At 38.0% G+C, this 25,796-nt stretch overlaps 1 protein-coding gene across 1 annotated transcript in view; it reads left to right on the top strand.

Moving 5' to 3' along the window:
• BCAS3 (BCAS3 microtubule associated cell migration factor) overlaps positions 1-25,796 on the top strand; it is a 498,029-nt gene that overhangs the window by 18,446 nt on the left and 453,787 nt on the right. The window contains exons 6-7 of the mRNA XM_065418107.1: positions 5,041-5,122; positions 22,506-22,578. Of these exons, the coding sequence (XP_065274179.1) occupies positions 5,041-5,122; positions 22,506-22,578 (155 nt within the window). The remainder of the gene's footprint in view (positions 1-5,040; positions 5,123-22,505; positions 22,579-25,796) is intronic.

Raw genomic sequence — 25,796 nt, 5'->3', positions numbered from 1 at the left:
GAGATTTTTTTTTTTTTTTTTAAATTACAACTATACATTTGAATTTAAACACTAACATTCTGACTGTTCCCCCCCTCCTCCCTCAGATATCTTGTTTGGTAGTATTCCTCTTGAACTGGATCATGTCAAACAGTAGTTCATAAGGATATCAATAATAATTTAGGTTTTCATACAATATTATTGTCGTTCAAAATGATATTCAAAACCAAAAGGTAGATTTCTGATATCTTACCTAACATCTTCACTACGCATTTGTGTGACAGTGCTGTTATTGTATACTAACAATTTGCATTTTTATTTTAAGTGTCAAATTTCTAATTTATTTTTTCCTTCTTTTGGTTTGGTGTACGTTTGCATTTTTTTGACCGTATGAAACCTATTTTCTATGGTTGAAAAATATTATCTTCCTTACAGTGTAAACAAACCTTTTTGGTTGTTACGGGTTCAAACTGGTATGCCCTAAACAGAAGTCTGTCATCAAAAATTAAGCAGTGGTCCAGATTGATCCCTGGCCATACTTACAAAGTAGTGGCCCAAAATGTCTAAGGGAAGAGGGGATGGTTTCACTCCCTTTCCTCAATCTGTTCTCATATCAGGAGAAAGGAGCCAGAGGGAATTGAATTCAAGTTTGATGGATTCTTTGCTTGCAATCTTGCATAGAGATCTGAAGCTTTAAAAATACAACCAACCTGTGCCTTGACTCCTTGGACTGTGGAAGCTGCAAAGTCCCACCACACCAGCTTGCGGCCGTCATTTTGGATTCACCCTCTCTATAGAAAGAGTACCTGAGGCTGCTTTTAAAGCTTCATTTTCAATTCTTAAAACCTGTTTGGAAATGTTCTTTGCTTTTGGAATGGGAAAGGAAACCTTTAAGAGCTTGAAAGCTGCCACAGGGACTCACTACTTAGCTGGAGCAAATCCAAAATGGCAGCCACAAGCCTGTTCCTCTGCAGGTGCTTTTTGAAGATTTTAAAGTCTATTTATATTTTGTCTGTGTTGGGAGACTGGGTTGCTCAGGGGATTGGTAATGGGATGTGTAGCCTTTCACCTTCTGGTTGCCAGTTCACAGCTAGCCCAGGTTGGTGGAGAGAAAGTTGTTAGCCATTCTGTGACTGTATGGCTTATGTGGTGGTCTGTCCTAGTCCAGTTCCTAGCAGGACAGGTGTCCAAGTCAGAAAACCTTGGCCCTCTTTGTTGGCAGTCTCAGCAAAGCGATGAGGACTGAATCGGCAGAGATGTGCTGTGACAGTCAAAAAAGCTAACAGGATGTTGGGAATCATTAGGAAAAGGGATAGATAATAAAACAGAAAATATCATTCTGCCTCTGTCTGAATCCATGGTACGCCCACATCTTGAATACTGGTTGCCCCATCTCAAAAAAGATATATCAGAATTAGAAAAGGTTCAGAAAAGGACAACAAAAAGGATTTAGGGGTATGGAATAGCTTCCATATGAGGAGAGATTAATAAGACTGAGACTTTTCAGATTGAAAAAGAGACGACTAAGGGGGGATAGGATAGAGGTCTATAAAACCATGACTAGTGTGAAGAAAGTAAATAAGGAAGTGTTATTTACTCCTTCTCATAATACAAGAACTAGGGGTCACCAAATGAAATTAATAGGCAGCAGGTTTAAAATAAACAAAAGGAAGTATTTCTTCACACAACACACGGTCAACCTGTGGAACTTTTTGCCGGAGGATGTTGTGAAGGCCAAGACTATGACAGGGTTCAAAAAAAGAACTAGATCATTCATGGAGGATAGGTCCAGCAATGGCTATTAGCCAGGATGGGCAGGGATGCAAAACCATGCCTTTGAGCAATTCTCTTAGCTTTCCTTTTGGTTTAGTTTTCCCTATCAGTAAAATGGGAATAATACCTGCCTACCTTCCATAGGTGTGGAGGACTAATAGGTAAATGCTTATACAACACATTGAAGAAGAAAAGTAGCATAGCCATAAGGAACTTGGGCTGGGATTTTCAAGGAAGCCTAATGGAGTTATGTACCTTGTTACAAATGAGTTTCAGTGGGATTTGGGAACCTAATTCCCTTAAGCTTCTTTGAAAATCCGTGCCTTAAATTTTACCACCTCTTCAGCATCCCTGGCAAAATATGTATGCTTTTGTAAATTTGCTATATCTGAGAGCAGAATCTCAGTTAAGTGGGTTTGGTCTCCTTAACTGTTTTTTACTGTTGGGCCTCTTTGTTTGGCGCTAGAGCTGATGTGCTGGCATGCTCAAAAAGTAGCAAGAGGTGACTGAATTGGGTTGTTATCATATGTGAATCACTTATTCCATACTTCTGTTATGTTGTTTCCTTTTTGTTTCCTTTGTAGTCATTTGTGTGCTTACACATATGTGAACCACTCTTTCATGGTTTTGGAAAAAACAACAACCCTTAACTGCCAATAATAATAGTTTCAAAGTCTTATACTTTCCCACTTTTTCCTTTTTATAGAACTGGTGTGTTCCCACAGATACAAAACCTACTCCTGCCTACATCTCTGCTTTCATTTCCTCTTACTCCCCCTCTCACTTTTTACTCTCTCTAAGCTTCCTTCCTAACCACTCCCCATTGGTGCCTTCTTCCATGTTGCCCATTATGCTTGGTACAGGCACCCTTGTTTTCTTTCCCTCCTTCCTCCCCCCCAAACAAGAAAACCCATGACCCATTAAAGAATTAAATCTGTGGAGGGAGTGATGGGGAAGGTAGCTTCACCAATTTGACTTTTGAACATCATACTATCATTTGGTTTGTACATAACTTGGTTTGCAAGCTCTTCGGGGGAGGGACCATGCCTCCTGCTCTAAGAGAAGCAGCACACTGTCATCAAATTACTAATTTGTTAAATCTGAAATTATTCTGAAAAAAAACAGAATAATTAAAATTGTATGTACTGTACAAGAACTGCTACTAAATGGCAAAGCAGAATCTATGATGCTGATAATCTACCTAATAAAATAAGAGCAGGATGGATTAAGGGTCTGAGTCTCATCTTTCTTACATCAGTTTTATAGCCATCTATATCAGGAATAATTGTAATCACTTAATTGGTATTACTCCTGACTCATTCAGTGTGAGACTGGAATAGGCCCCAAGTCCCTGGGGAGAAATGTAAAGACAAATATTTCCCAGAATTTTTGTACTGTCCTGAATGTTATTTTAAATTGAATCAGGAGAGTAAGTGGAAAACCGAAATAAGGTTGTCCCTGTTCAATGTTTAATTATAAAAAGGTCAAGTGTTTACTGTGGTAAGTATAGCATTTGCATATAGTCTTCATAACAAATAGATGGTTCAAGGGGATAAGCAGCAGCAGTTTGATGTACATTAGCTATAGCAATGGTAATAAGCTATAGTTAAGAAGTGGCAACAAAATGTGAGTCGGAGTTACTGGTCATGATTTGTTGCTTAAATAGCAGTGGATTTTTATTTTTCCAACTTGTCATCTAAACTGCAGGAAGTAATTGAAGAAATATAAAAAGACATTTTAAAAAGGTTGTGTTAGATTTATGGTTTAATACTTATCGAGTTATGAGGTCTTGCTTTCAAATTGTATGCATTTCTGATATTGTAAAATGCTTGTTTGGCAAACTCTCTTCCAAAAATAGTATGCCAACATGCTGGTTAAATTTTTAGCTTCATTACATCTGTTTTAAGTTCTTAGTTATTTGGAAATGAGTTTCATAATGTTTGCCATTTTCCTGAAGTTTGACATTCCATATCGGATCCATTACCAAGCAGTTATGAAAATACATTGTGACCGACCATTTACAGGAAGTCTGGAAATTCTTCGTAACTACTTCTGATTTAATCTTTTCAAGATTTCCATTAGTGACTAACAATTAGTTTGACTTCCTACTTTTAAAACAATTTTAACACCTATACAATATATGGTGCACTAATATTTCAGGTTCTCTGATCCTTTAAATCCAATATTTGATTCTCTTAATCAGAGATTAGTTTGCCTCTTCTAATAAAACATACAATGTGTAGAACAAATTGTGTGTTAATCAATGGCCAAGTTGAGGACTTGTATGTCCTGAAATGTGTGCAGTACACTTATGAAAGTTGTATCTCACTATGGTATTTTATGTAGCCTAATGTAAAACATGCATTTCTTGATGTGAAGGACCTCTGTTACTATAATTTGTCAATTATTTTTAAAAACCTCTAAAATATCGTCTGTAGGGGAAGGGTATATAAAATTGATTTTTTTGGGCAGGGGTGGGTTTGAAGATGCTTGGATAGAAAGGATATATAATTTCTATCCCAGCTTGCTGTTTGGTCCTGGGTAAACCAGAACTTCACTTAGTGTATGAAATATTTAAAGTTTGCTGAGCACATATGGAAATTACCAAGGAAGAGAGGAAAAACGCTTCCCCTGAAATTTATTTCTAGTGAATTCCTTTTTGCCTCTAATTTTTGGAGTCCCTACCTACCTCCAAAGAAAAGCGACGGCTCATCTAGGGGCCTAACACATACACCTCTACCCCGATATAACGCTGTCCTCGGGAGCCAAAAAATCTTACCGCGTTATAGGTGAACCGCGTTATATCGAACTTGCTTTGATCCGCCGGAGTGCGCAGCCCCGCCCCCCCGGAGCACTGCTTTACTGCCTTATATCCGAATTCGTGTTATACCGGATCGTGTTATATCGGGGTAGAGGTGTAGTTTTTGCATTAATTTAACTAAAACTGTTTTTTTTTTTTTTTTTTTTTTTTAAGTAGATTAAATCAGTGCAACTCTCTAGCATAGATGCAGTTGTACCGGTGCAAACGTGTTTGTAGCTTAAATTTACCTGCAGATCTCTCATGGTTTCAACAACTATTAATAGGGCATCCTGTGACCCTGTTACAGCACCAAACACACAAGAACCCCTCAAAACTCTTGCAAAGTGGGTTCACTTGTGCTTTGTGGAAGGCATGACAAAGTTTAGGAACCGATGCTTAGTGAATTAGGCATGGGAGGAGGGAAGTTTTAATGGTTTATTAAAACAAGTAACATTCTTTACATTGTTTATAATTTGTATATTATGCAGATCAGTGGTGAAGCCCAGGAACTCTTTTCTGTTCGACACGGCCCAGTTCGAGCTGCACGAATCTTGCCTGCTCCACAAATCAGTAAGTACGTTGTTGTGACAGTTCACAGCTAAATGTATGTTCTCTTCTACCTACTGAATGAATCAGTATTTTTTCTTTAAAAGTTTTACTTGAATCTTTGTTATACACTGGTATGTCCGCTTTCAATTTATTAGAAACTTATTTAAAATAAGTGACTCTTTCAGAGTAGTTTGGTTTTTACTAATATCACTGTTCCTTGATTTTCACATCTAATTCTTCCATGCTCCAGTCTTGACTTGGTCTGTTTCCCAGACATTTTTTTTGTTACTTTGATTATCTGACAGCGACATAAAATTGCCAAGATAACTGCTTGTTTTAAAAAAATATGAGCATAACTTTGTTCACTGTTAAGAACCAATAAACTGTGGGTAGTAGAGATGCACAGGAGTGCTTCTTTGTTCTGTGGACCCTTTTTTTCTGCAGTTGATTTTGGTCTCAAAAATGTGTGACTTTTCTAAGTGCTTTTGATTTTTTTCCCCTCCATAATTCTGAATTATTTTAAATTTGTAACTCCTGTTTTTAACCCCAACTGCTGCTTTCTTCATAAGCTAGAGAACTGCTGGGCCTGGATATCTTAAATTTTATAGAATACTCCAGAGACTCTTATGCTTCTATTTTGAAATAATAATAATAACAATAATAAGAAGAAGAACATAAGAACGGCCGTACCGGGTCAGACCAAAGGTCCATCTAGACCAGTATCCTGTCTACCGACAGTGGCCAATGCCAGGTGCTCCAGAGGGAGTGAACCTAACAGGTAATGATCAAGTGATCTCTCTCCTGCCATCCATCTCCACCCTCTGACAAACAGAGGCTAGGGACACCATTCCTTACCCATCCTGGCTAATAGCCATTAATGGACTTGACCTCCATTTTATTTATCAATGAATGTGTTAATATAAAATACTGCTGAGGAGTGATTTCAGATATTGTTTGTTTTAAATCCCATCTCACATTGTAGGAGCAACTTTAGACTTACTACACTTAGAATCCTAGAATTATAGAATCGTAGGACTGACAGGGACCTCCAGAGGTCATCTAGTCCAGGCCCCTGCACTCATGGCAGAACTAAGTTTTATTTAGACCATCCCTGGCCGGTGTTTGTCTAACCTGCTCTTAAAAATCTCCAATGATGGAGATTTCACAGCCTCCCTAGGCAATTTATTCCAGTGCTTAACTACTCTGATGGTTAGAAAGTTTTTCCTAATGCCCAGCCTAAACTGCCCTTGCTGCAATTTAAACCCATTGCTTCTTGTCCTATCCTCAGATGTTAAGGAGAACAATTTTTCTCCCTCCTCCTTGCAACAACTTTATATGTACTTAAAAACTGTTATCATATCCCCTCTCCATCTTCTCTTTTCCAGACTAAACAAACCCTCTTTTTTCAATCTTCTCTCATAGATCTTTAATCGTTTTTATTTCTGGGCTTTCTCCAATTTGTCCACATTTTTCTTGAAATGTGGTGCCCAGAACTGGACATAATACTCCAGTTGAGGCCTAATCAGCGTGGAGTAGAGCAGAAAAATTACTTCTCATGTCTGCTTACAACACTCCTGCTAATACATCCCAGAATGATGTTTGCTTTTTTTTTTGCAACACTATTACACTGTTCAGTCATAGTTAGCTTACGATCCACTATGACCCCCAGATCCCTTTCTGCAATACTCCTTTCTAGGCAACAAGGAGTCCGGTGGCACCTTAAAGACTAACTGATTTATTTGGGCATCAGCTTTCGTGGGTAAAAAAAACTCACTTCTTCAGATGCATGGAGTGAGAATTACAGATGCAGGCATTATTATACTGACACATGAAGAGAAGGGAGTTACCTCACAGGGCCCTGTCAACACTGGTTCTCCACTTGTGAGGTAACTCCCTTCTCTTCATGTGTCAGTATAATAATGCCTGCATCTGTAATTCTCACTCCATGCATCTGAAAAAGTGGGTTTTTTACCCACGAAAGCTTATGCCCAAATAAATCTGTTTGTCTTTAAGGTGCCACCGGACTCCTTGTTGTTTTTTGTGGATACAGACTAACATGGCTACCCCCTGATACTCGACTTCCTTCCTAGGCAGTCATTTCCCATCTTGTATGTTTGCAATTGATTGTTCCTTCCTAAGTGGAGCACTTCAGAGCATTACTCTAGTTTGTCCAGATCATTTTGAATTTGAATCCTATCCTCCAAAGCACTTGCAACCCCTCCCAGTCAGGCTGACAAAGAGCATATAGAATGCTGTGCAACAGTGGAAGGCAGGGAAAATTTTGGTCAAGGACACTGAAGCAAACTCCCACTCTTAGGAAAATTGTCATGGGATTTTTAAGTTCTACATATGGCAGAAAGGAACTTGTTTTTAAAACTCTCATCCAAAAGGACTCCACAGTTTCAGTAAAGGAAAATTGAGAAAACAGTTTTAAACCACTGCAATTTTTGTAATCATTGTTACAATCATTATTATAGAACTGACACTTGATTAATACCTTGTAGTCCTTTACCCCAAGCATTTTTTTCCTTAGCAAGGTCATGGTTGCTAGCAATAGAATTAGAAATGCTATTTATAGTTAGAGACTCATATTCAAATACACTGCAGAGTTTATTCATGATTTGTGGTCCTTACCTTCTCAAACTTTCAAACTCTTGGGATGAATAAAAGATTTTAAGTTTTCTTTGTCATCTGTTCAAGAGGCAGTGCTAGATATCCAATCTAATGTACATGAAGAAATAACTTTAATAAAAATGATATAGTGTAAATAATATAGCATACATTTAAATTCAAGAAGACATTTTGCTTTCTCAAAAGTAAGTAGGTTTGCCAAAAACATGAAGGCTCTTTTTTTTTATTTCACGTATGGGAAAAATGCTAAGTATTTTCTAAAACTTATAATATTATAACAGACCACCCATGTGCCCCTGAAATATCCGCTGTTGAAGCTTTTTCTGATATTAGAACACAAAGTTACTTTCCCATTCCGATCAGAAAAATTAGTGGAATGGGAATTCTTTATAGTTCCTTCTAGTTGGAGTGGAGCTAGCTTTTAATTTGTTCCTCTTTTTGCTTATTTTAAGTAAACCATTTTCAAACAAATTGACCTTTCCAGTGTTTGAGTTTTTGACATGTCTCTTAATGTACAAATGGCCACCTCCTCTCTTGAAGATTACTTAAATGTGGTTTTATCACGTTCTGAGACCAGCTGTCTTGCTTGCTCAACTACATTGTTTCAGAAATTCTGAGTAACCTCCTGGAAGAGTTTGTTAAAAAATTTGAGCAACTATGCATAAACAAGCAAATCCTCTTAAAAACTGAGACTGTTCAGCCCAAATACAAGCAATTCCCAAATAGCAGGCCAGTTCACATTTGCTTATAATCATCTCCAGTATTTTGAAAGTGGAACTACTATACTCCCAGAAGAGAGAACCGGCATACTAACATTTTAACTTGATATAGCTTAAAGAATGAGATGGCCTCACTAAAACTTCAGATGCTGTTCTGTTGTCTTCAAATTTTCTGTCGATTTGCTAAGTATCGGTTAAGAAGTCTGGTCTAGAATTAAGATCCTGACAATTTTGTCATCCAGAATCCCATTGCACTTGTAAGAGCATGAGGAGTTACCCTGTTAGTGTCCTGGCTGAACCTCAGTTTGGGCAATATTCTGTTTGACCAAAACTCACCCTGTAACTTCAGCTGGAGAAGCTACTCTCCTGCTTCCCTCCTGCATACAGCTGCTAAGTAGTGTTTCTTGTGTAAAATGTCTGCCACATTCCACTACAGTTGATCTAATTTGAGCTGTTATTTACTTTTCTGTTAAGGTCTGGGATTAAGTGGAGAAGTGGTACACAGGTTAGGAATCTATGCAATAGTGTATTGAGAACCATTTACCAGAACTGTTAAGCAGAGCTTGTCCTTGCACAGAACTCAAACTAGAGTTAGGTTTAAGTAGATCTTAAATTCAGTTAAAATATTAAACACAAAATGGAATGTGTTAAAGTAGTAGCAACCTACTATTAGAATTTAATACACAGACACATTTAAAATTTGTGCAGGACTTTTTCTTTATGGGAACATTGTCAACTTTGTAATTAGCTAACAAACTACGGCTATTTTGGTCTTTTCTGTGTCATCAAATATTGGATCCCTACGTCTTTAAAAAAGGAAAAAAGGGGGAAAGAAGTGTAACTGCAAGTGAAGGAAGCAATAGTTAACATTCCAACAAGTTCTGTTTTTTACTGAGGATAGAAAAATGCTTTGCATTGTACAGTCTAGCAAGCAAACTAAACTACTACTTATGAATTCCACTGGGTAGTTGTTCTTTCTCTAAACTGCTTATATTTAGCATTTAACAATGATAGTTGCTACATCAGAAATCTGTTCAAATTAGTTCGTATTAAATTAAGTTAAACCTTTTAAAAACATGTTTTGGTCTCTTTTTTTACATGGCTTGGTATAAAGTAAATCTGATTAAAAATACACAAATATATTATTGACCAATATCTGGAATCAGACAAAAGTAAAACTGTAATAAGAGGCCTTAGATAACTAACACACATAAGCTTTAATGATTCTGAACAAAATAAAATGCATTTGTGAAGGAGAAGCTGATTATTATCAGCAATGCTCAAACACAGTTTTACTGTAAAGATGTAAAAAGGGAATTGTTGAATGTGAGGCTCGTGGTGGATGAATTTGGCACGTTCCTAGAAATAGATCTCAGTTTGTGATAAGAAACTCATTCCCAGGTGTGAAAGGAAAAGTTCATGGTTTTAACTCACTTTTTCAGCAGCACAACTTAATAGTTTGTGAACTATTTTGTGAAAGTACTGTTATCCTTTGATGTTTGATTCCCTGTTGCATCATGTTTTTCACACCATAATATAGTACTGTTTCAAAGAATTAAAGAAGACCTCATCAAATCTGTTTTATTAAGTTACATGGCAATGTGTGCCTGTGCATTTTAACATTTTCTATTATTTTAGGATCGGAACAAGCCTTCAATGTCAAATCAGTTTTTTCATGGTGCTTTCAAACTTTGAGAAGTGTTTAAACATTTAAATATTTTTTTAAGAAACTATAATTTTTTAATCTTTGTTCTCGTTGACTAACACACATGAAAATTATTGTCTTTAAGAAAAATGGGCCCTGAGTTAAACTGTACTGTGCCTTTTCTCCATTTCCTTATTGCTCAAATGTATAAAAAAATACAGAAGATGGCTAGTTTCCGTAGTCTGTCTATATTCATTTATATTATTTTTGTATTTGTACATATTGTTAAAGTTAGTATCTGATTTATGTGATTCCACTTTGCCAAATACATAGACATTTACTGTATACTCTGAACTTGCAGCAATGTAGTTGCTAACTTTAAAGCACAAAGATAGAGAAAAATCTGCTAGTAATAAGTACCAGGGATTTCAGAGTATAGTTAGCGGAAAGCCTGGACAAAGGTGACTTATCTTACGCTCAAAATGTGGCAAAGCTCAAGCTTAAACGTGTTTCCTTCAAGAGCAGATTTCAAAGGCAAGCGTCCACTATTGCAAACTTCTGTCTTGCTTGAGTCTTACTCTTGAGACACACAGATGAACTGTGAATGGTTGAATATAGGAATTGTAACAGGACAGACTGGAAGAAGTCAGAGGTCATAGTACTTTGAATTTGAGCTAGAAGTGAAATGGACGTCAGTGAAGTATGTGGTATACATGCATAATGAAAATGTGCTTTCCAAGCCCACCTTGCCCACAAATATGCAGACACATTCTGCTGTAGTTGAAGCTTATGGGTAGCCTTGAAGGTTCACCTCAGTTGAAGTTCATGACTGTAATCTAGCCTTGAGATAACAGAGACATGGATAACTGAAGAGGCATGTATCTGTCTCTTGGCCAGCTGAAAGTGAAAAATGTTCTTGGCCACCGCTGCTGTCTGAATCCAGGAACAGTGCTGACTGTGGTAACTAACTTCCTGACCCTGACATAATGAACCACCTTCACAATAGCTCAGCAGAGACTGACAAACAAAGGAGAAGTTATAAATGTCGCCTGTTTCTCAAAATGCTTATTCCATCAATCAGCATAATCTCAATCTTATAAGAGGCTAGAACTGCCCAGGCAAACCTTCTTTTCTTTTCCAGCAGTGAATACTCTTGGCTGTAGCTACAATAGTGACCTGATGGATTTCTTAGAATATAGGTTTCAGAGTGGTAGCCTCATTTTTTTTAGAATATGGGCTATTCTTGGACAGGATTATGTCTGCCTCTGTTTGTGGAGAATGTCTAGCACATTGTGGACACTAATGATAGAAATCACAGCTAGTACAGAACCTAAGGATAGTACTTCAATATGAAAGACAAGATGGTTTGTCTCTCGGTAGTGTCGGAGAAGATCAGATATATTGGTTATCCACTTGAACATTGTGATAACCAGAAAGAAGACAGATGCAGGGAAAGGTTGTATACAGTATGCTAACCTGTCTCTTTTTCTATCCACCTGTTCAGACTAGGGCTAGTGTCAAGTGTGGCTTTGCTGTATCAAGATGGTAAGTCTGAATATGTATATAAACTGGTCCAAATAGGATTAGTTTGTGTATTCTTCAAACTATACGCCAAAATAGGTAATACAGCGTTTTTTTCCTATTGATATTATTACATCAGTATGTAGCCATGGTTTCTGTAGCCTTGGAGAAAGGAATCTGTATTTATAAGGCATCCAAGCTCCGCCTTCTTCAAAAAGTCAGATTTTAATTGGATCATAAAATAATCAGGAAACCAATTAATCTCTTCCCATCCCATTTAGATCTTTTTGGCCTCCAACAGCATCTGTGGTTTTGATTATTTTCTGCACCTCGGAATATAGATGGCCTTTTTGGAGACCGAAATATTACTCTGACCAATTTTCAGGCTTACTGGAGGAAGTAGAGTTGCATGGCTAATAATCAGAATATGAGGACATCTTTCTTGATGCTACCAGTCTTCAGAATAAGAATCCTAAGCCTAGACATTTTGCATGACTGAATGCTGCGTCTGGTTGGCACAGCTTCTTAACCTACCCAGTTCCTCACTGTTTTAATCGTAGTGCTGGGAATGATTTGAGTACTTATTCCATATGTGTAAAGGTGTCTAGTTTTCTGAGGGCTCTGAATTTCTCCTTGTCTGTTCAGACATGCAGGGGAAAAGATTTGTTTGAAGACAAATTGGTCTGACTTCCTGTTAGGGTGGGAGTGGGAAAACCTTACATGGTAGATGTAAAGTAAGATGAGGCTGGGGCTCTGCCGGTTAAATTAATTTACTCTCCCAGTGAAATGGGAATAGTTGGTGACACTGTCATAGGTTGGGTAGCCTGGGAATAAAAAGCAAAAATCAGGGAATATTAACTTTTCTCATTTGCTGTGATAAGATTTTGTGGCCTTCTCCTCCTTACTGAAATTGCTCTGTATTAGGCTTCCCCCCCCCCTAATATATAGTGGTTCCATTTAACTACATTAGTCCAATTCTCATACTCTTTATGTAACATAGGTTAAGTGTTTTCATCACTTCTTCCAAAATTCTTACTCATGTCTTAATCACTTCCTTTTGGAACTGTTGCAGTTCTCTGTTAACTGGTTTCCTGTGAGAATTTGGGGAACCTATATACAACTTATAAATTCTGGTTGATATGATGAAGTTATTAAGAAGTTGCTATAGCAGATTTCATAAGTGTGATTGTTCTTTACCTCTCTACTCACTTTGAGGACCATGCTGTAGTTGTAAATATTGACAGTTGAGATAACATACATGGCTTCTTACAGCTTTTGTAGCAGAATAAGAATATGTTTGCTCTATGAAGTGGATTAGTTTGGTAGAATATCTTATTTCCCCCCCCCCTTCTTACCTATCCCAGTCTGTTATAGTGAAGATCCTGTATTTACTGAGTCAGAATATTTGCTTAAACCCTTTGAATTCAATGGGTTTGCACAGGGTGTAAATCTCAGCTGAGCAATTAGTATTTCATAGTCTGGAAAGTCCAGAGCCTAACACTGGAATAGCACAGAGTGTGGTAGTTTAGGACTGATGTGTTGGCAGAGTTGTGTGTAGAACTTGGCTTGAGCCATTGGCTGTTTCATATATTCCCAGCCTTCACTGTTATGAACACAAATTCATCAAATTTAATTCAGTTCAATTTTTTGCCAATTTCTGTATTATGCTACTTGCATGGTTTTTTGTTTTTAAAAAAACACACAGTGCAGAATGATTATTTGTGGTTCATCAAATTTACCAAGGAGAACAAAAAATGTAAACAAAGAATAATGGAAAGTATCAAGCTACTTAAGTTTTAAAAGAAATGTGAACCAAGGAACATTGTAAAACAAACTCTTAAAACTAGAATTAATTTCAGAAGTTAGAATTAATTGAGTTGCAAACTAGTTTCGCACTTGAAAACCATTTCATTATACAAGTTCAAATTTTATTGTAGTTTTAACACGTATTACCTGCATCTCTGACTTCTGTTTATATTTTTAAATGTTTTTACTGTGAAACTCAAAAGCTGACTTAGCTTAATCTGCAAGAATACTGAAAGAAACTATCATATTTAGGTTGCTCTCTAAAGGAAGGCAGATGTTAATATTATATATATTCAGCCACTTGGGTGGCTTAGTGGTTTTAAGTCTTTTAAGGAAAAATAATTGCCAAGCGTGTACAATACAAAAACCCACCCTACAAGCTGACCAAACAGTAGCAGTTTGTAGCTAGAATTGGCTAGAGCTAAGTGGCTTGTGCAGGTGTGTTTTTAAGCTTTGGTGTTTTGTAAGTGGTGTAGGGTTGATTGTGGTAGAATGAAGTCTGATGTAGGTGGGTTAGAGAAATTATAGAATAGAATTCTGATGTAGGTTGGTTAGAGAAATTATAGAATAGATTTCTGATGTAGCAAGTAAGCCTTTTATAAGCCATATAGAAAAAACATTGGAGTGCTTTTTTATGTTTACACCAATGTAAAAATATTAATATTCAAAAGTGGACTGGCCCCCTATTCTGCTGCCATTTCACTTTTAGAAACATCACATTGGTTCATTAGGCCCACAGGGCTCCAACTTTAACTGCACCAGGCTCATGTGGCTCTAGCTTTGGTTGAATGTAACTTAAAAATGCAGACTATTTCCTTCTAAGCAACATTTTCTCAAATAATGTACTACTCTTTCCTCTAATAGTAACATTTAGTTATCATTAACAAATATTTCAAAGTTATTTTCTTGTGTTTTGGTAGAAACTATTTGCTGTATTGACTAAGAATAAAACTGTTGTGTCTCAGAAGGAAAGTGCAAATATCTGTAAAAGTGCATGGTTTTTGTCTCTGATTAAAATTCTTTGACTTTGAGTTCAGAACTAGAGCAGGTTAAAGAGTTTTCTCTGCCGTTCTGTATCCTTCTGACTGGTGGCTGGCTTTTTATGATGGTCTTTTGGCCAACTTGTCTGATGCCCTCAGCCTTCTGATACTGCCTTGGTCCTGGCTGCCCTTTTTCATTTGCTCACTGACTCTTTGAGGAGCATCTTGGAAGGAAGAAGGTGTCTGAATTTTTTTTTTTTTTTAAAAAGCATCCAAACATTCTTGAGCCATCTACAGTGTTCTCTCTTGCAACTGTCTTTTATATTCTCTTGGCTCTCAGGAATGTAAAGTATCTTCCAACAAATTTAGACTACGTCAGCAAAAATACATAGAAATCCGTCTCTATGCATAGATCCTACCAATTCCTACAAAGGACTTTTTCCTTTTATATAATTTGTCTGGTTCATTTTTCAGCAAGTCTGGTGGATATTACAGCTAAGGACAGTAAACATACTGAAATGTGCAGTCTGCAATCATTTTTATGTAATCTTCACTTGCCACTAATGCAGTCATGCCTGAGGATGTGAAGAAGATGATATCTGACCTGGAAGACTGATATGATGTGGATAAAAGAATCCAGTTTGTGGAGAGCAAGTTAACTTCAGTATTAAGCTAGGCTCTTAAGAAAATCAAAGGAGCTAGAACAATGTCTTCCTCACTGAGTGAGTCAAAGGAATGTCATCCAATTGTACTATGCAGTAAACTGGGATATTGTCAGCAAAACTCTTATCCTCAGTGGAAAAAATAGGCAGAATACTCAAATCTGTCTGGCCTTTTAATGTTTGAGTGCACAATTTCCAAGATTAGAAGGCAATGCCTGCTACCGAGAGGAGTCAATCACAGGGTATATTCCATTTGTACAAAGGCTTTTATAGATGCTTGCAGAATTGCTGATGCTCATGCAGTTGTGTTATAAGCACTTTGAAGGCAAAGATTTAAGATCAGATTTTTACTATGCAGGACATCTATGGGCATAATTTTTGAATCAATCCTTCTGACAGAGCAGATGCAGATACTTGTCAGAGAACAAGACATGCAACTTAATATTGCTTAGAGAAGTAGTTTTACCACAAACTAATCTGTGAAATGTTACGTTTTGCAATTAAGTTATGAAATGTATAGCAATTTTTGTCCTTTTGGCGCAACAAGGTTTTAAGGTACCTCCTACCATAAATCTAACCTACTTGCTAAGGTGAAATTAAGTGAATTAGAGAAGTTAAGATGAACAAGATAAATTTAATTAAACATATAAACAAGTAGTACATACAGACATAATTTGCAGGTGTCTGTATTCGTTAAATGACTTGATCTTAATAATTTTAGCAAGGCCACTATGTATGCTAAATATTTTAGTGCTGCAACTCCCCCTATCTTATAGTTTTGGATGTGTGTTTTTCTTTCATATTTCTATGTTCCTTACTAATGGAGTGCATAGCTATTTGATTTTCTCCTTTATTTAAGTATTGTCATATAAATTACTGTTTTAGAACCATAACTCACCTTCTGCAAGTTCGTTAGTGCCACACCTCTGCTGTCTAATTGGTGTCCTACTATAAATAAGATTTCCTTTTTTCTTTGGTGACTAGATTTCCTTGATTGAACAGATTTCCCAGTGAGAGTTGACTATCAGAAGGGATCCTGATGGTCTGAATCATTTTACATTGGGGTGGGGGGAGGTTTTGGAAAGTGATTCATAGATTTTCTAGTTTATGCTTGACTTCCTCCATTTATACGACACAAATTCAACAAAATCAAATTTCAACACCTTAAATATATTTTTTTCTGTAACAAATATTAAAGCTTACTGCTTAGAGGAAAGTGGACTGGGTTGTTAAAATAAAAAGTAGATCTTTTAGGCGCTGGCAGAAATTGTTTGTAATTTAACAAAAAAGCCTTACTATTGTGGGTTTCAGAAGATGAAGTTTCTGGTTCATCACCAAACCTTTATTTTGCTAGCTAAATATGCCATAACACATAAAGGAGTTTAAAGTGCAGAAAATGCTTGGAAATTTTTACCATATGTTCTAGTTCTGTTCCTCTGTAATTAGTCTGAAGTAATAAGTGAAACTTGTTTTGTACCTTTTTCCAGAATTTAACATATTTTTTACCTCATGATTCTATTGTGGCTGGACAGGGATCTATGTCTGAATAGCTCAGAGAAAGTGTTATTTAAACTCCTGTTTTAGGCCAAGAAAGCCATTTTAAATTTGGATTAAAAACTAAGCCTAATGTTTGATTCCCTGGAAGAGAACTAGGTGCTGTCTACTGAGAGAGATTATAAAAAATAAGGCATGACAGATATGGCAATTTCCTGCATATCGTTGGGAGACCTTATTGAATTAAGTTTTAGTATCCTTGGGGCCCATTGTTTAAATGAATGGTGTATGTGTGATTGTGTTGTACACCAGTGGTTTTCAATTTTTTTTTTCTGGCAACCCAGTTGAAGACAATTGTTGATGCCTGTGACCCAACGGAGTTGGGGATGAGGGATTTGGGGTGTGGAAGGGGCTCAGGACTGGGGCAGAGGGTTGGGGTGAGGGCTGCAGGGTTGGGCCAGGAATGAGGGGTTCAGGGTGTGGGAGAGGGCTCTGGGCTGGGGCAGGGGTTTGGGGTATGGAAGGGGGTCATGGCTCTGGGCTGGGGGTGCAGGCTCAGGGGTGGGCCAGGGATGAAGGGTTTGAGGTGCAGGAAGGGGCTCTGGGTTTGGGGCGGGGGCTCAGGGCTGGGGCAGGTGGGTAGGGCATGGGGTTGGGGCACAGGCTTGCCTCGGGTGGCTCCCGGTCAGCGGCGCAGTGGGGGTGCTAAGGCAGACTTCCTGCCTGTCCTGGCACCGCGGACCACACTGCACCCCGGAAGCGGCCAGCAGCAGGTCCGGCTCCTACACGGTGGTGCGCAAGCGGCTCTCGCCTGCAGGCACCGCCCCACCCCAGATGCCATTGACCGGGACCCAGTCAGTGGGAGTGCAGAGCTGGTGCTCGGGGCGGAGGCAGTGTGCGGAGCTCCGTAGCCCCCCCCACCTAGGATCTGGACCTGCTGCTGGCTGCTTCCAGGGCAGAGTGCAGTGTCAGAACAGATAGGAACTAGCCTGCCTTAGCCAGGCAGCACTGCTGACGGGACTTTTAACAGTCCGGTCGGCGGTGCTGACCAGAGCTGCTGTGACCCACCCAGTGCCTTCCGTTCCGCGACCCAATACTGGGTCGCAACCCGCAGTTTGAAAACCACTGTTGTACACCATGGGAGAGGGCTACTACAGCATCTAGGTACTAAAGACAGTGAGTGGTGATTAAGGTAAATCAGCCATGTTGTTAAACCCTCCCACCTACAGAAGTACCATCTCTAGGGGAGGTTTGCGTATCCTGGTTTCTCCAGAGACCAACAGACAGAGAAAGAACTTTTGGATAAAGAGCCTGAGTTTAAACTGACTCAGTGCCTTTGTTCTGATCCAGCAAATGGACACGACCTTCTGCCCAAGGTGGGCCCCCCCCCCCAATCCTTGTGGAAGGGTTGGAAGAACTGACATCTACCAGAGCCCAAGGTTGGAGTTGTGGTGATCTCTGGTAAGCTTTTTAGTGTACATGTATGTTTTTATTGTTTTTAATACGTTTTCTCTGGAATGCTTTCACATTAAGAATAAATGTTCTTGCTTACAAAGAGCTGTGTGGCAATTTATAGCTGTGAACAATTATGCTGTTCGTAGCCTTTGGAGAGAACGCAAAATACAGGATGCTGGCTTGTTTAGGCAGTCTGGCTTGCTAGCCAGGGAAAACCTTGGTCAGCAGGGGGAGAGATGTGGGCCTCTCCCCAAGAAAGATGATGGTTGAGAAGCTGGGAGCCTAGAGTAGGTGGACCTTGGTCACTTGGATGTACGTTCTTTGGCCCTTTACAGTTCTTCATATTTGCTGAAATTGAATGCTCTCCATACAGTAACTCTTGAGTAAAGTTCATGAGTAAAGAAAATAAAGTTCAGCATGAAAGAGTGGAGAAATTTTGAAAGATGGGAACTATACTGACTTGTGAATATTATTGTTTAACATGCATGTGCTCAATGCTATACAAGACATACAAACATATATTTGTTTTCTTTATTAGCCAAATGTAAATTCCCTATTTAAGTAAACCCAGTTTCCAGGAAATAGTGATTCTGTGTATGGAAAATGTGTTGGGTTGAACTTTTTTTTTTAATAAAGAAAGATACTCAGGATTTTTCAGTTCTGTGCTATTTGTGTCTTTGACTCTGGCGATGAAGCCATCAACCCTTATGTAGGTTGTAGGACCATATCTCAGCAACATGGGCTACTGTGTGAGCACATTATTTATGTATTACCATAACACCTAGGAGCCCCAGTCATGGATCAGGGCCCTGCTGTGCTAGGCACTGTATACCACAGAACAAAAAGGTGTGATTCATGCCCCAAAGAGCTTGCAATCTGAACACATCAGGGCTGTCCTCCACTCTATACTGGCTTCCCATAGAATATCAAGTCAAATTCAAGATCTCTGCCGTTATGTTTAAGACGCTCAATGACCTGGTCTCACTATACCTAAAAGATCACCAGAAGCTCGGGGACTGCGGTCAACAGCTACACTCATCAGGCAAGATGGAGCTGTCCACGAGGGTAAAGCTAGTCTGTGCAGGAGACAGTATTCTCAGGGACTGGTCTGAGGCTGGGGAGTGAACTCTCACAGGTTTTAAGAACCACGGCAAACCTCACTGCTTTCCTTTCTAACTGTAAGGCTCACTTTTAAAACCTTGCCTTCAATAATAAATGTGCATAACAAAGCAGACATAAAATAAAGACAAAACAAAAACAGAGCATCTCATTTTTCCTTTGGAGAAAAAAAGAGAAAAAGAGAACCATGTGTAACGAATGCTAGTCAAGTTGTTTAGTGCATTTCAAGGAAGCTCTGGGATACTATGCTGATGACAGCAGTATAAGGACCTGGATAGAACTGGCATCAAACCGATAGCTAATGCAGAAATAAGAGTGAACCTACATAGTGTATTTTCAAAGCATACTTGCCATTGCTAAATAGAATAGTACTTGGCATTATATAGTGCATTTCTTACTCAAGGTACAGTAAAATGCTTTACAAATCAATGAGGTAGCTGAAAGTAATGAAGTGACTTTTGGCAAGCACCATCACTGCTGAGTACCCAGCAAAACTACATTGCCCTGTTTTTATTGAGAGAAAACATTCAGAGGTGCTAGTGTACGAATTTTCGGAGGTGGTGAGCACACACAACTCTCACGAAAGTTAATGGGAGCCATAGTGCTGAGCTCCTTTTGAAAATCAGGCCGTGGGTTATGCTGCTTTATCTCTTGAAAAAGAGTATTTTGTGATTATTAGCATTATTAAGCTGCCAGCAGGACTTCCATCTCATTGGAAGTACAGTACATGAGCTCATCTGAACAAGTGAACTATATTAGTACGTGGAAAACTTTTTGACTTCATGGAGATCTGGAAGTTGCTTTATATTAATTTTCATCTAGTCAGGGGAATTTGTTTTGCATATTTTCAAATATGCGGATGACAGAATTTTTTTTTTTATCATTTAGCTAAATGGAGTTGCAGATAAGGTGGTGCCTTGTTGGCAGGAAAGGCAGTTTTCATTACTTTAATTGTGTGATTTATCAGGATTTTCAGCTTTTTATAAATGCGGTAGTGTTATATGACAGAATTAAAAGGATTTAGAATAAAAGGAGTTTAAGAAAAGGACTTTGCAACAGGATTGCAATACTTTTTATATTTGATGGATTTGGCTAGCTGTTTTTCATTTCAATCATCAGATACATTCTGTTAAACACTGTGCGGAGCAGGTGTGTATAGCATCAGTATATTGCACATGTGAATAACCACAATTTTATATATAAAAAATTAATCCACCATAACTTGAAGGATTAAACGTCCCCCCCAGAATGACAGGGGGGTGCTGATGCATTAAGCATCATGGAGAACAACACATGTTGCTGCTTGCAATCTCATGAACAGGACTGCTGTTAACCTGATTTCATGCACTGCAAGGTCCTTATACTAATGATTTTTCTAGAGTATTAATAGTTACATCCTAAAAGTATAAATTTGAAGTAGATAATGGAAATGTTTTGAAACATGAGCTTGAGTCTTAAACATCTGAAATTAGAAGTTGAAGCACCCACTGTACAATTTTTACAAATATGTTGCAGATATTGATGATGATATTCCTGCTGATTCTGTGCAAATGTTTTCCCCTGTAATCCATTTTTGTATGTTCTGAAATTCTTTCCTTTGTAATTCTCCTTATTAAAATAAAAAGTTTATACTCAAACTTAGAGTTGGACTCTATAGAAACTTGTGAACTGATGTCTCGAGTGAGTGTGTGTGTGTGTGTGTGTGTGTGTGTGTGTGTGTGTGTGTGTGTGTGTGTGTAGTTGAAATACTGGCCCCATTGAAATCAGTGGCAAAACTCCCATTGGCTTCAATGGAGCCAGGGTTTCTCCCTTAATGTAATTTCTATTGAGCCTGGCTAGGTAAACAGAAACAAATGGAGTTCATCTGTTCCACATATTGTAAAAAAAACAAATTGGTTGCCAGGTTTTTAAAAAGACTTTACATGTTTTCATTTATCAGTTTACAGATCAGTACATACAATACAGGTGTGACCCATACAAAACCTTGGAAAGAGCAGAATAAAATGAAAATACATTTGGCTGTTTTAAGTAACTCGTAAACCTATTGTTGATGGTGAAATTATTGATGTGAACCATTTACTATTATAAATACTCCAAACATGTAGGAGGGAAGAGTTAGTCTTGTATAGACGAGATTGCTGAGCAGTTTTATGTTATAAATTAATTGTATGTACCCATACTATTAATAATTAACAGAGACTGCTAAGTGAAAAAGTATATTGTTAATTGTTATACCTTTCTGCTGAATTCACATAGAAGTACAGCCATACAATTAATTGTGAATTAAGGTTTGAACAGAATGTGTTACCGATACTTGGTGTAGATCAAAGAGTTTGATTTTTATAATGAAGAAAGTTTTCTTGTAATCTGGAAATTTACCTCATTGAGGCATCTCAGCTTGGTGTGTGTATGTTGTTTAATTTCAATGGCAAACATCCTGACATTCAGCAAAGCAGTAGTACCCTCGGGGAAAAAAATTCCACAAAGGAGAGAAATTAGATGGTTTTTATTTGACTTTATTCCTACTTAGACACCAGGTAAAATTTTTGAAAATGCCTATGCCCCATTTTTCAAAAGTGACTTGGAGCCTAAGTCTCACTGAAAGTCAGTGGGACTTACTTTTCCTAAATTGCTTTTGAAAATGGGTCTTATGCTGCTATGTCACGTGTGAAAAATTTGCCCAGTTTAGGGATGCAAGATGGACATGGCCATGTTTTAGGCAGACATTAGCATCCAGCTTGTCACACACTAAAGAAAGAGAGGGACTACTCTTCTGCTGTGTGTGACCTTAATGGAATAAATTGAAAAAAATGTGTGAAGCCTTTCAAAAATAGCATCATTCATATGTTAGAACAACTTCACAAAATAGAAAAATGGGAGTTAGTGTTACTTGACACTGGATCTTAATAAGAAATAACACTCTCTGAAAAGAGTAGGTAAATATTCGCGTGTTCTAGCCAAATTTTATTGTTCATTTACACCTATCACCATATTTACAGAAACTACTGTTCTAGAGTTCATGGCTTTGTTGTGAAATGTATCCCTATTGCTGAGCTTGTAGTGGCTGCTGCTCTTTGTATAGCCACTGGCTTTCCAACATCTTGCCCTTTGCTTTGTAAAACCTTTGGGTATACTTTGATTGTGCAAGGTGCTCTAAAAATGTTTTTTTTTTTTCTGTAGAAGAATTTTTTTCAGGTTAATGATTTGTGGTTTTAAAAAAAAAAGTGTTCTGAAATGTGACAAGATATAGTAATTATATTTTCAAGTCTAATCAACTGTCAGTTTATTGCAGTGAATTAATAAAGACAGCATGATGAAAATATAATGAATGCTTTTTATTGAGATTTATTTTTCTGTTTTTCTTCTAATCAGGCCCTCAGAAATGTGATAATTTTTCTGAGAAGAGACCTCTTCTTGGTGTGTGTAAAAGCATTGGATCTTCTGGGTAAGAAAACTTTTCAAGTTTTAATTAAAAAAAAAAAAAAAAGCAATTTATTTGATAGAACAATAGAAAAATATTTTTCTGTAACTTGTTCTGCTCTGTATTCAGAGTTTTTTTACATTTTGAAATTGCGAAATGTTCTCCCTGTAAACTCTCAACCTGCCAGCACTGATTTTTAGGACACATGCCTTTAGAAACAAAACAAACCCCTGTGATGAAAGACCGGTGATATGAAACCCAATATAAAATAATTGAGGAGGTATTTTGAAATTGTGTGGGATTATTTTCTCTTAACATAATCTCATTTTCATGTTCACTGTTTCTGATGGTAATGGATGAAGTTATTACAGAAGAGTGGTCAAAACAGGCCTCTGTGCCTCAAATAATTAAAGGATGTTTGCGAGGGATGAGTGATATTCTATGTATAACAGTGTTATTGATTGTGTTTTGATGTAAACATTGGCCATGTATTGTCAAAACAAATGCTTCTTTTTTTTTTGTTCAATTAAAATAATGAGTTGGCAGGTTTGTCTTAGTCTGGGGATGGCATACAAGGGATCTGAGCTCAAAACTTGCATTTCTTTTCTCACTTCTGTCTTGGCAAGGACTGGGAGAGTTGTGCTGGTCTCTCAGTTGGTGGGCAGTTTTAGAGGCCATGTTAAAAAAGTCCCTGGCCTACATCTAAATGGGTTAATACCCATCTGCACACAGAAGAACCTATTCCAATAAGTGAAGGCTGAAATAAACAAGGGAATCCTAGGTGACAGCAGGGAGTTTTAATATGTCTGTTTCTCCTGTTTCCGGGTCCATTGTGGCTTATATAGTACACTGGACCTATTCAAAAAGACTTTAGTGTTCTTTAAAATCTATAGAATATTCCTCTTGTTCGGTAATGAGCATTTGCCAACCTCCCTTCCCTGAAATGTGTTTTGTTGCTTTCTAAGTGTCAGTTGGAGGGTCTTCCTAATACAAAGAGGTTGTTCTGCTATGTTATGGTGGCTGGGTTAGATGTGTTGACTCAGACAGCACTTTCGGCTTATACCCGTACCTAGTGGAAAATACCTACTTCTCAAGGATAATCCTGTGCACAGAGATTGAAAGGCTAAACTGCTGAAGCAAATCTTCTTACAATAATTAGACTAATTCTGTGCCACACCTTTTTTAATTAAGAATTTAATGACTTTGGGTATGGGTGAAGGTTAACAAGTAAACCCAAAACAATTCCGAAGAGTGTTGCTCACTATGTACTGTTAGTTTATTAACAAAGGATATGAATGTTATCTTCAAATTTAAGAGCCTGATCAGAAATAAACATAGGTAAGCTTCTTCCTTTATGCTAAACTGTTTATTGTGCGTTATGTGCTGTCAAAATGTTTATAATCTTATTAACCACTTCTCCTGCCTAGGACTGCATGTACTGTTTGGTTATAAACAGTACATTACAGTTGTTTGTTATCTGGCAGTATTTCCCCTCTTAATCCAGGTCATTGATTTGTGTGTGTGAAAAATATGCTTCCATAGAACTTATTTGCCTTGATGGTATTCTTGCATAAGTGACTGAGACATGTCTGAGATGTTAACAAAATAGGCATGTAAAGCAGGCCACTACTTTCTCATAACCGATGGGCTCCAGTAAAACTCAAGACTTCAAACAATTATTTTATTAATTTTTCTAGAGAAAATGCTTCATTACATAAAAAATGAGCAAAATCAGGTATACGCCTACCTAGCTATTATTTAAATCTCTGTAAACACACTCTGAGCTTTTAAACCAGGCCTGTAGCTCTGGCCACATCATAAGAACCTGATTAAAAGAAGGGGACTGTTGCACAGATTAAGAGTTTCTGATCATTTACATCTCACTGTGATGGTTCGAAACAAATTGTGATTTTGCAAAGTATTGTTTGTTGTGCAAGTGACCCAAGGCTTGCATGTCTTCTTCTTTCAATTTATTACGTGGATCATCTATTTAAAACAACCATGTAATCACCACTAAAAACCAAAAAGAAAGAAAATCAGTTTCAGATATCAAACCTTTAAGTCTGATGGAAGCCGAGGCGTGGGGGTGGGAAGGAATTTCAGTGTTAAGCCTTCAATTCTGTTGTTAATTTGTGGTTTTGTGCTTTGCATCACCTACAGTAACTTTTAATACATATCTGCCTCTGGACAGATGGTACATCTGGTTTAAATGTAGTTCAATGAGAAGGTGTCTGGAGAAAAACCTTACATTTATGTAGCATCTTTTTTTTCCTGAAGGATCCCAAAGCACTTGATATTTACTATTTACTCTTTACTATTACCCCCTCAACTACTGCTGAAATTAGGATAGTTCTAGCATGACAGGAGTAGTCTGAACTACTTAGGACCTAGCATATGACCACTACTGTATCCTAATTGAAACATGAAGGAGAATTAACAATAATAGTTAGCATCGACACAACATTTTTCAGCTGTACATCTCAAAGCACTTTACAAACAAGGGTTAAACTGTGTCCCCATTTAACAGAAAACAGAAGGATAAAATTGAGTGGTGTCTGTAAGCGTGCATCTGTGCTCACTTCATGTGCTGTTCTAGCTCTGCGTCGGTAGCTGATCCAGCAGACCTCAATGATCTTACCCAGAAAGACCACAACCTCGGTTCAGTGGTGAAAGTGCTCAACCAGGTTTATCATTAACGAAGCATGGCCCTAGTGCCCCGTACGTACTACAGGTACGCTAACATATGTATACCCATTACAATGGGCCAGTTCAGTCAACAGCGGGACTATCTGTTGTCTCCTAGGCCAGACAGAGATGCCCCTCCTATGATTTTCTCTTTTATACAAACAGATTATATATTACCCTTCTGATGTGGTTACCAACCACCCTACACCTTGTACCTGCTGGTTCGAACAAAACATCTTCATTTATTATCCTGACTTTATCCTATCAAGGATCAGTGTGTCCCTGTACCATCTTCAGGGAGGGTGTTTACATGAATATCCAATACCTAGTACTTAGGAGTGCCTGTGTTTTAGCAATGCTAACTGTGTTTTTGCCAAATTAATGTACTGGACAATGAACTTGTAAGTAAGCATCTACTTTATGACAGGGCCTGACTTTGGTTCATAGTATGGTTCTTACTGACTTTGATTCAGACATCAGGCCTTGCACCAGACCCAGTGCTCCATGCCCCCAGCCCCACTACAAGGGGCTGAGGATATGTCTATGCTGTGTTTTAA

Source organism: Emys orbicularis, chromosome 17 (assembly GCF_028017835.1).
Source record: "Emys orbicularis isolate rEmyOrb1 chromosome 17, rEmyOrb1.hap1, whole genome shotgun sequence".
In the NCBI taxonomy this organism is placed as follows: Eukaryota; Metazoa; Chordata; order Testudines; family Emydidae; genus Emys; species Emys orbicularis.
This window is presented reverse-complemented; position numbering and strand designations above follow the sequence as displayed.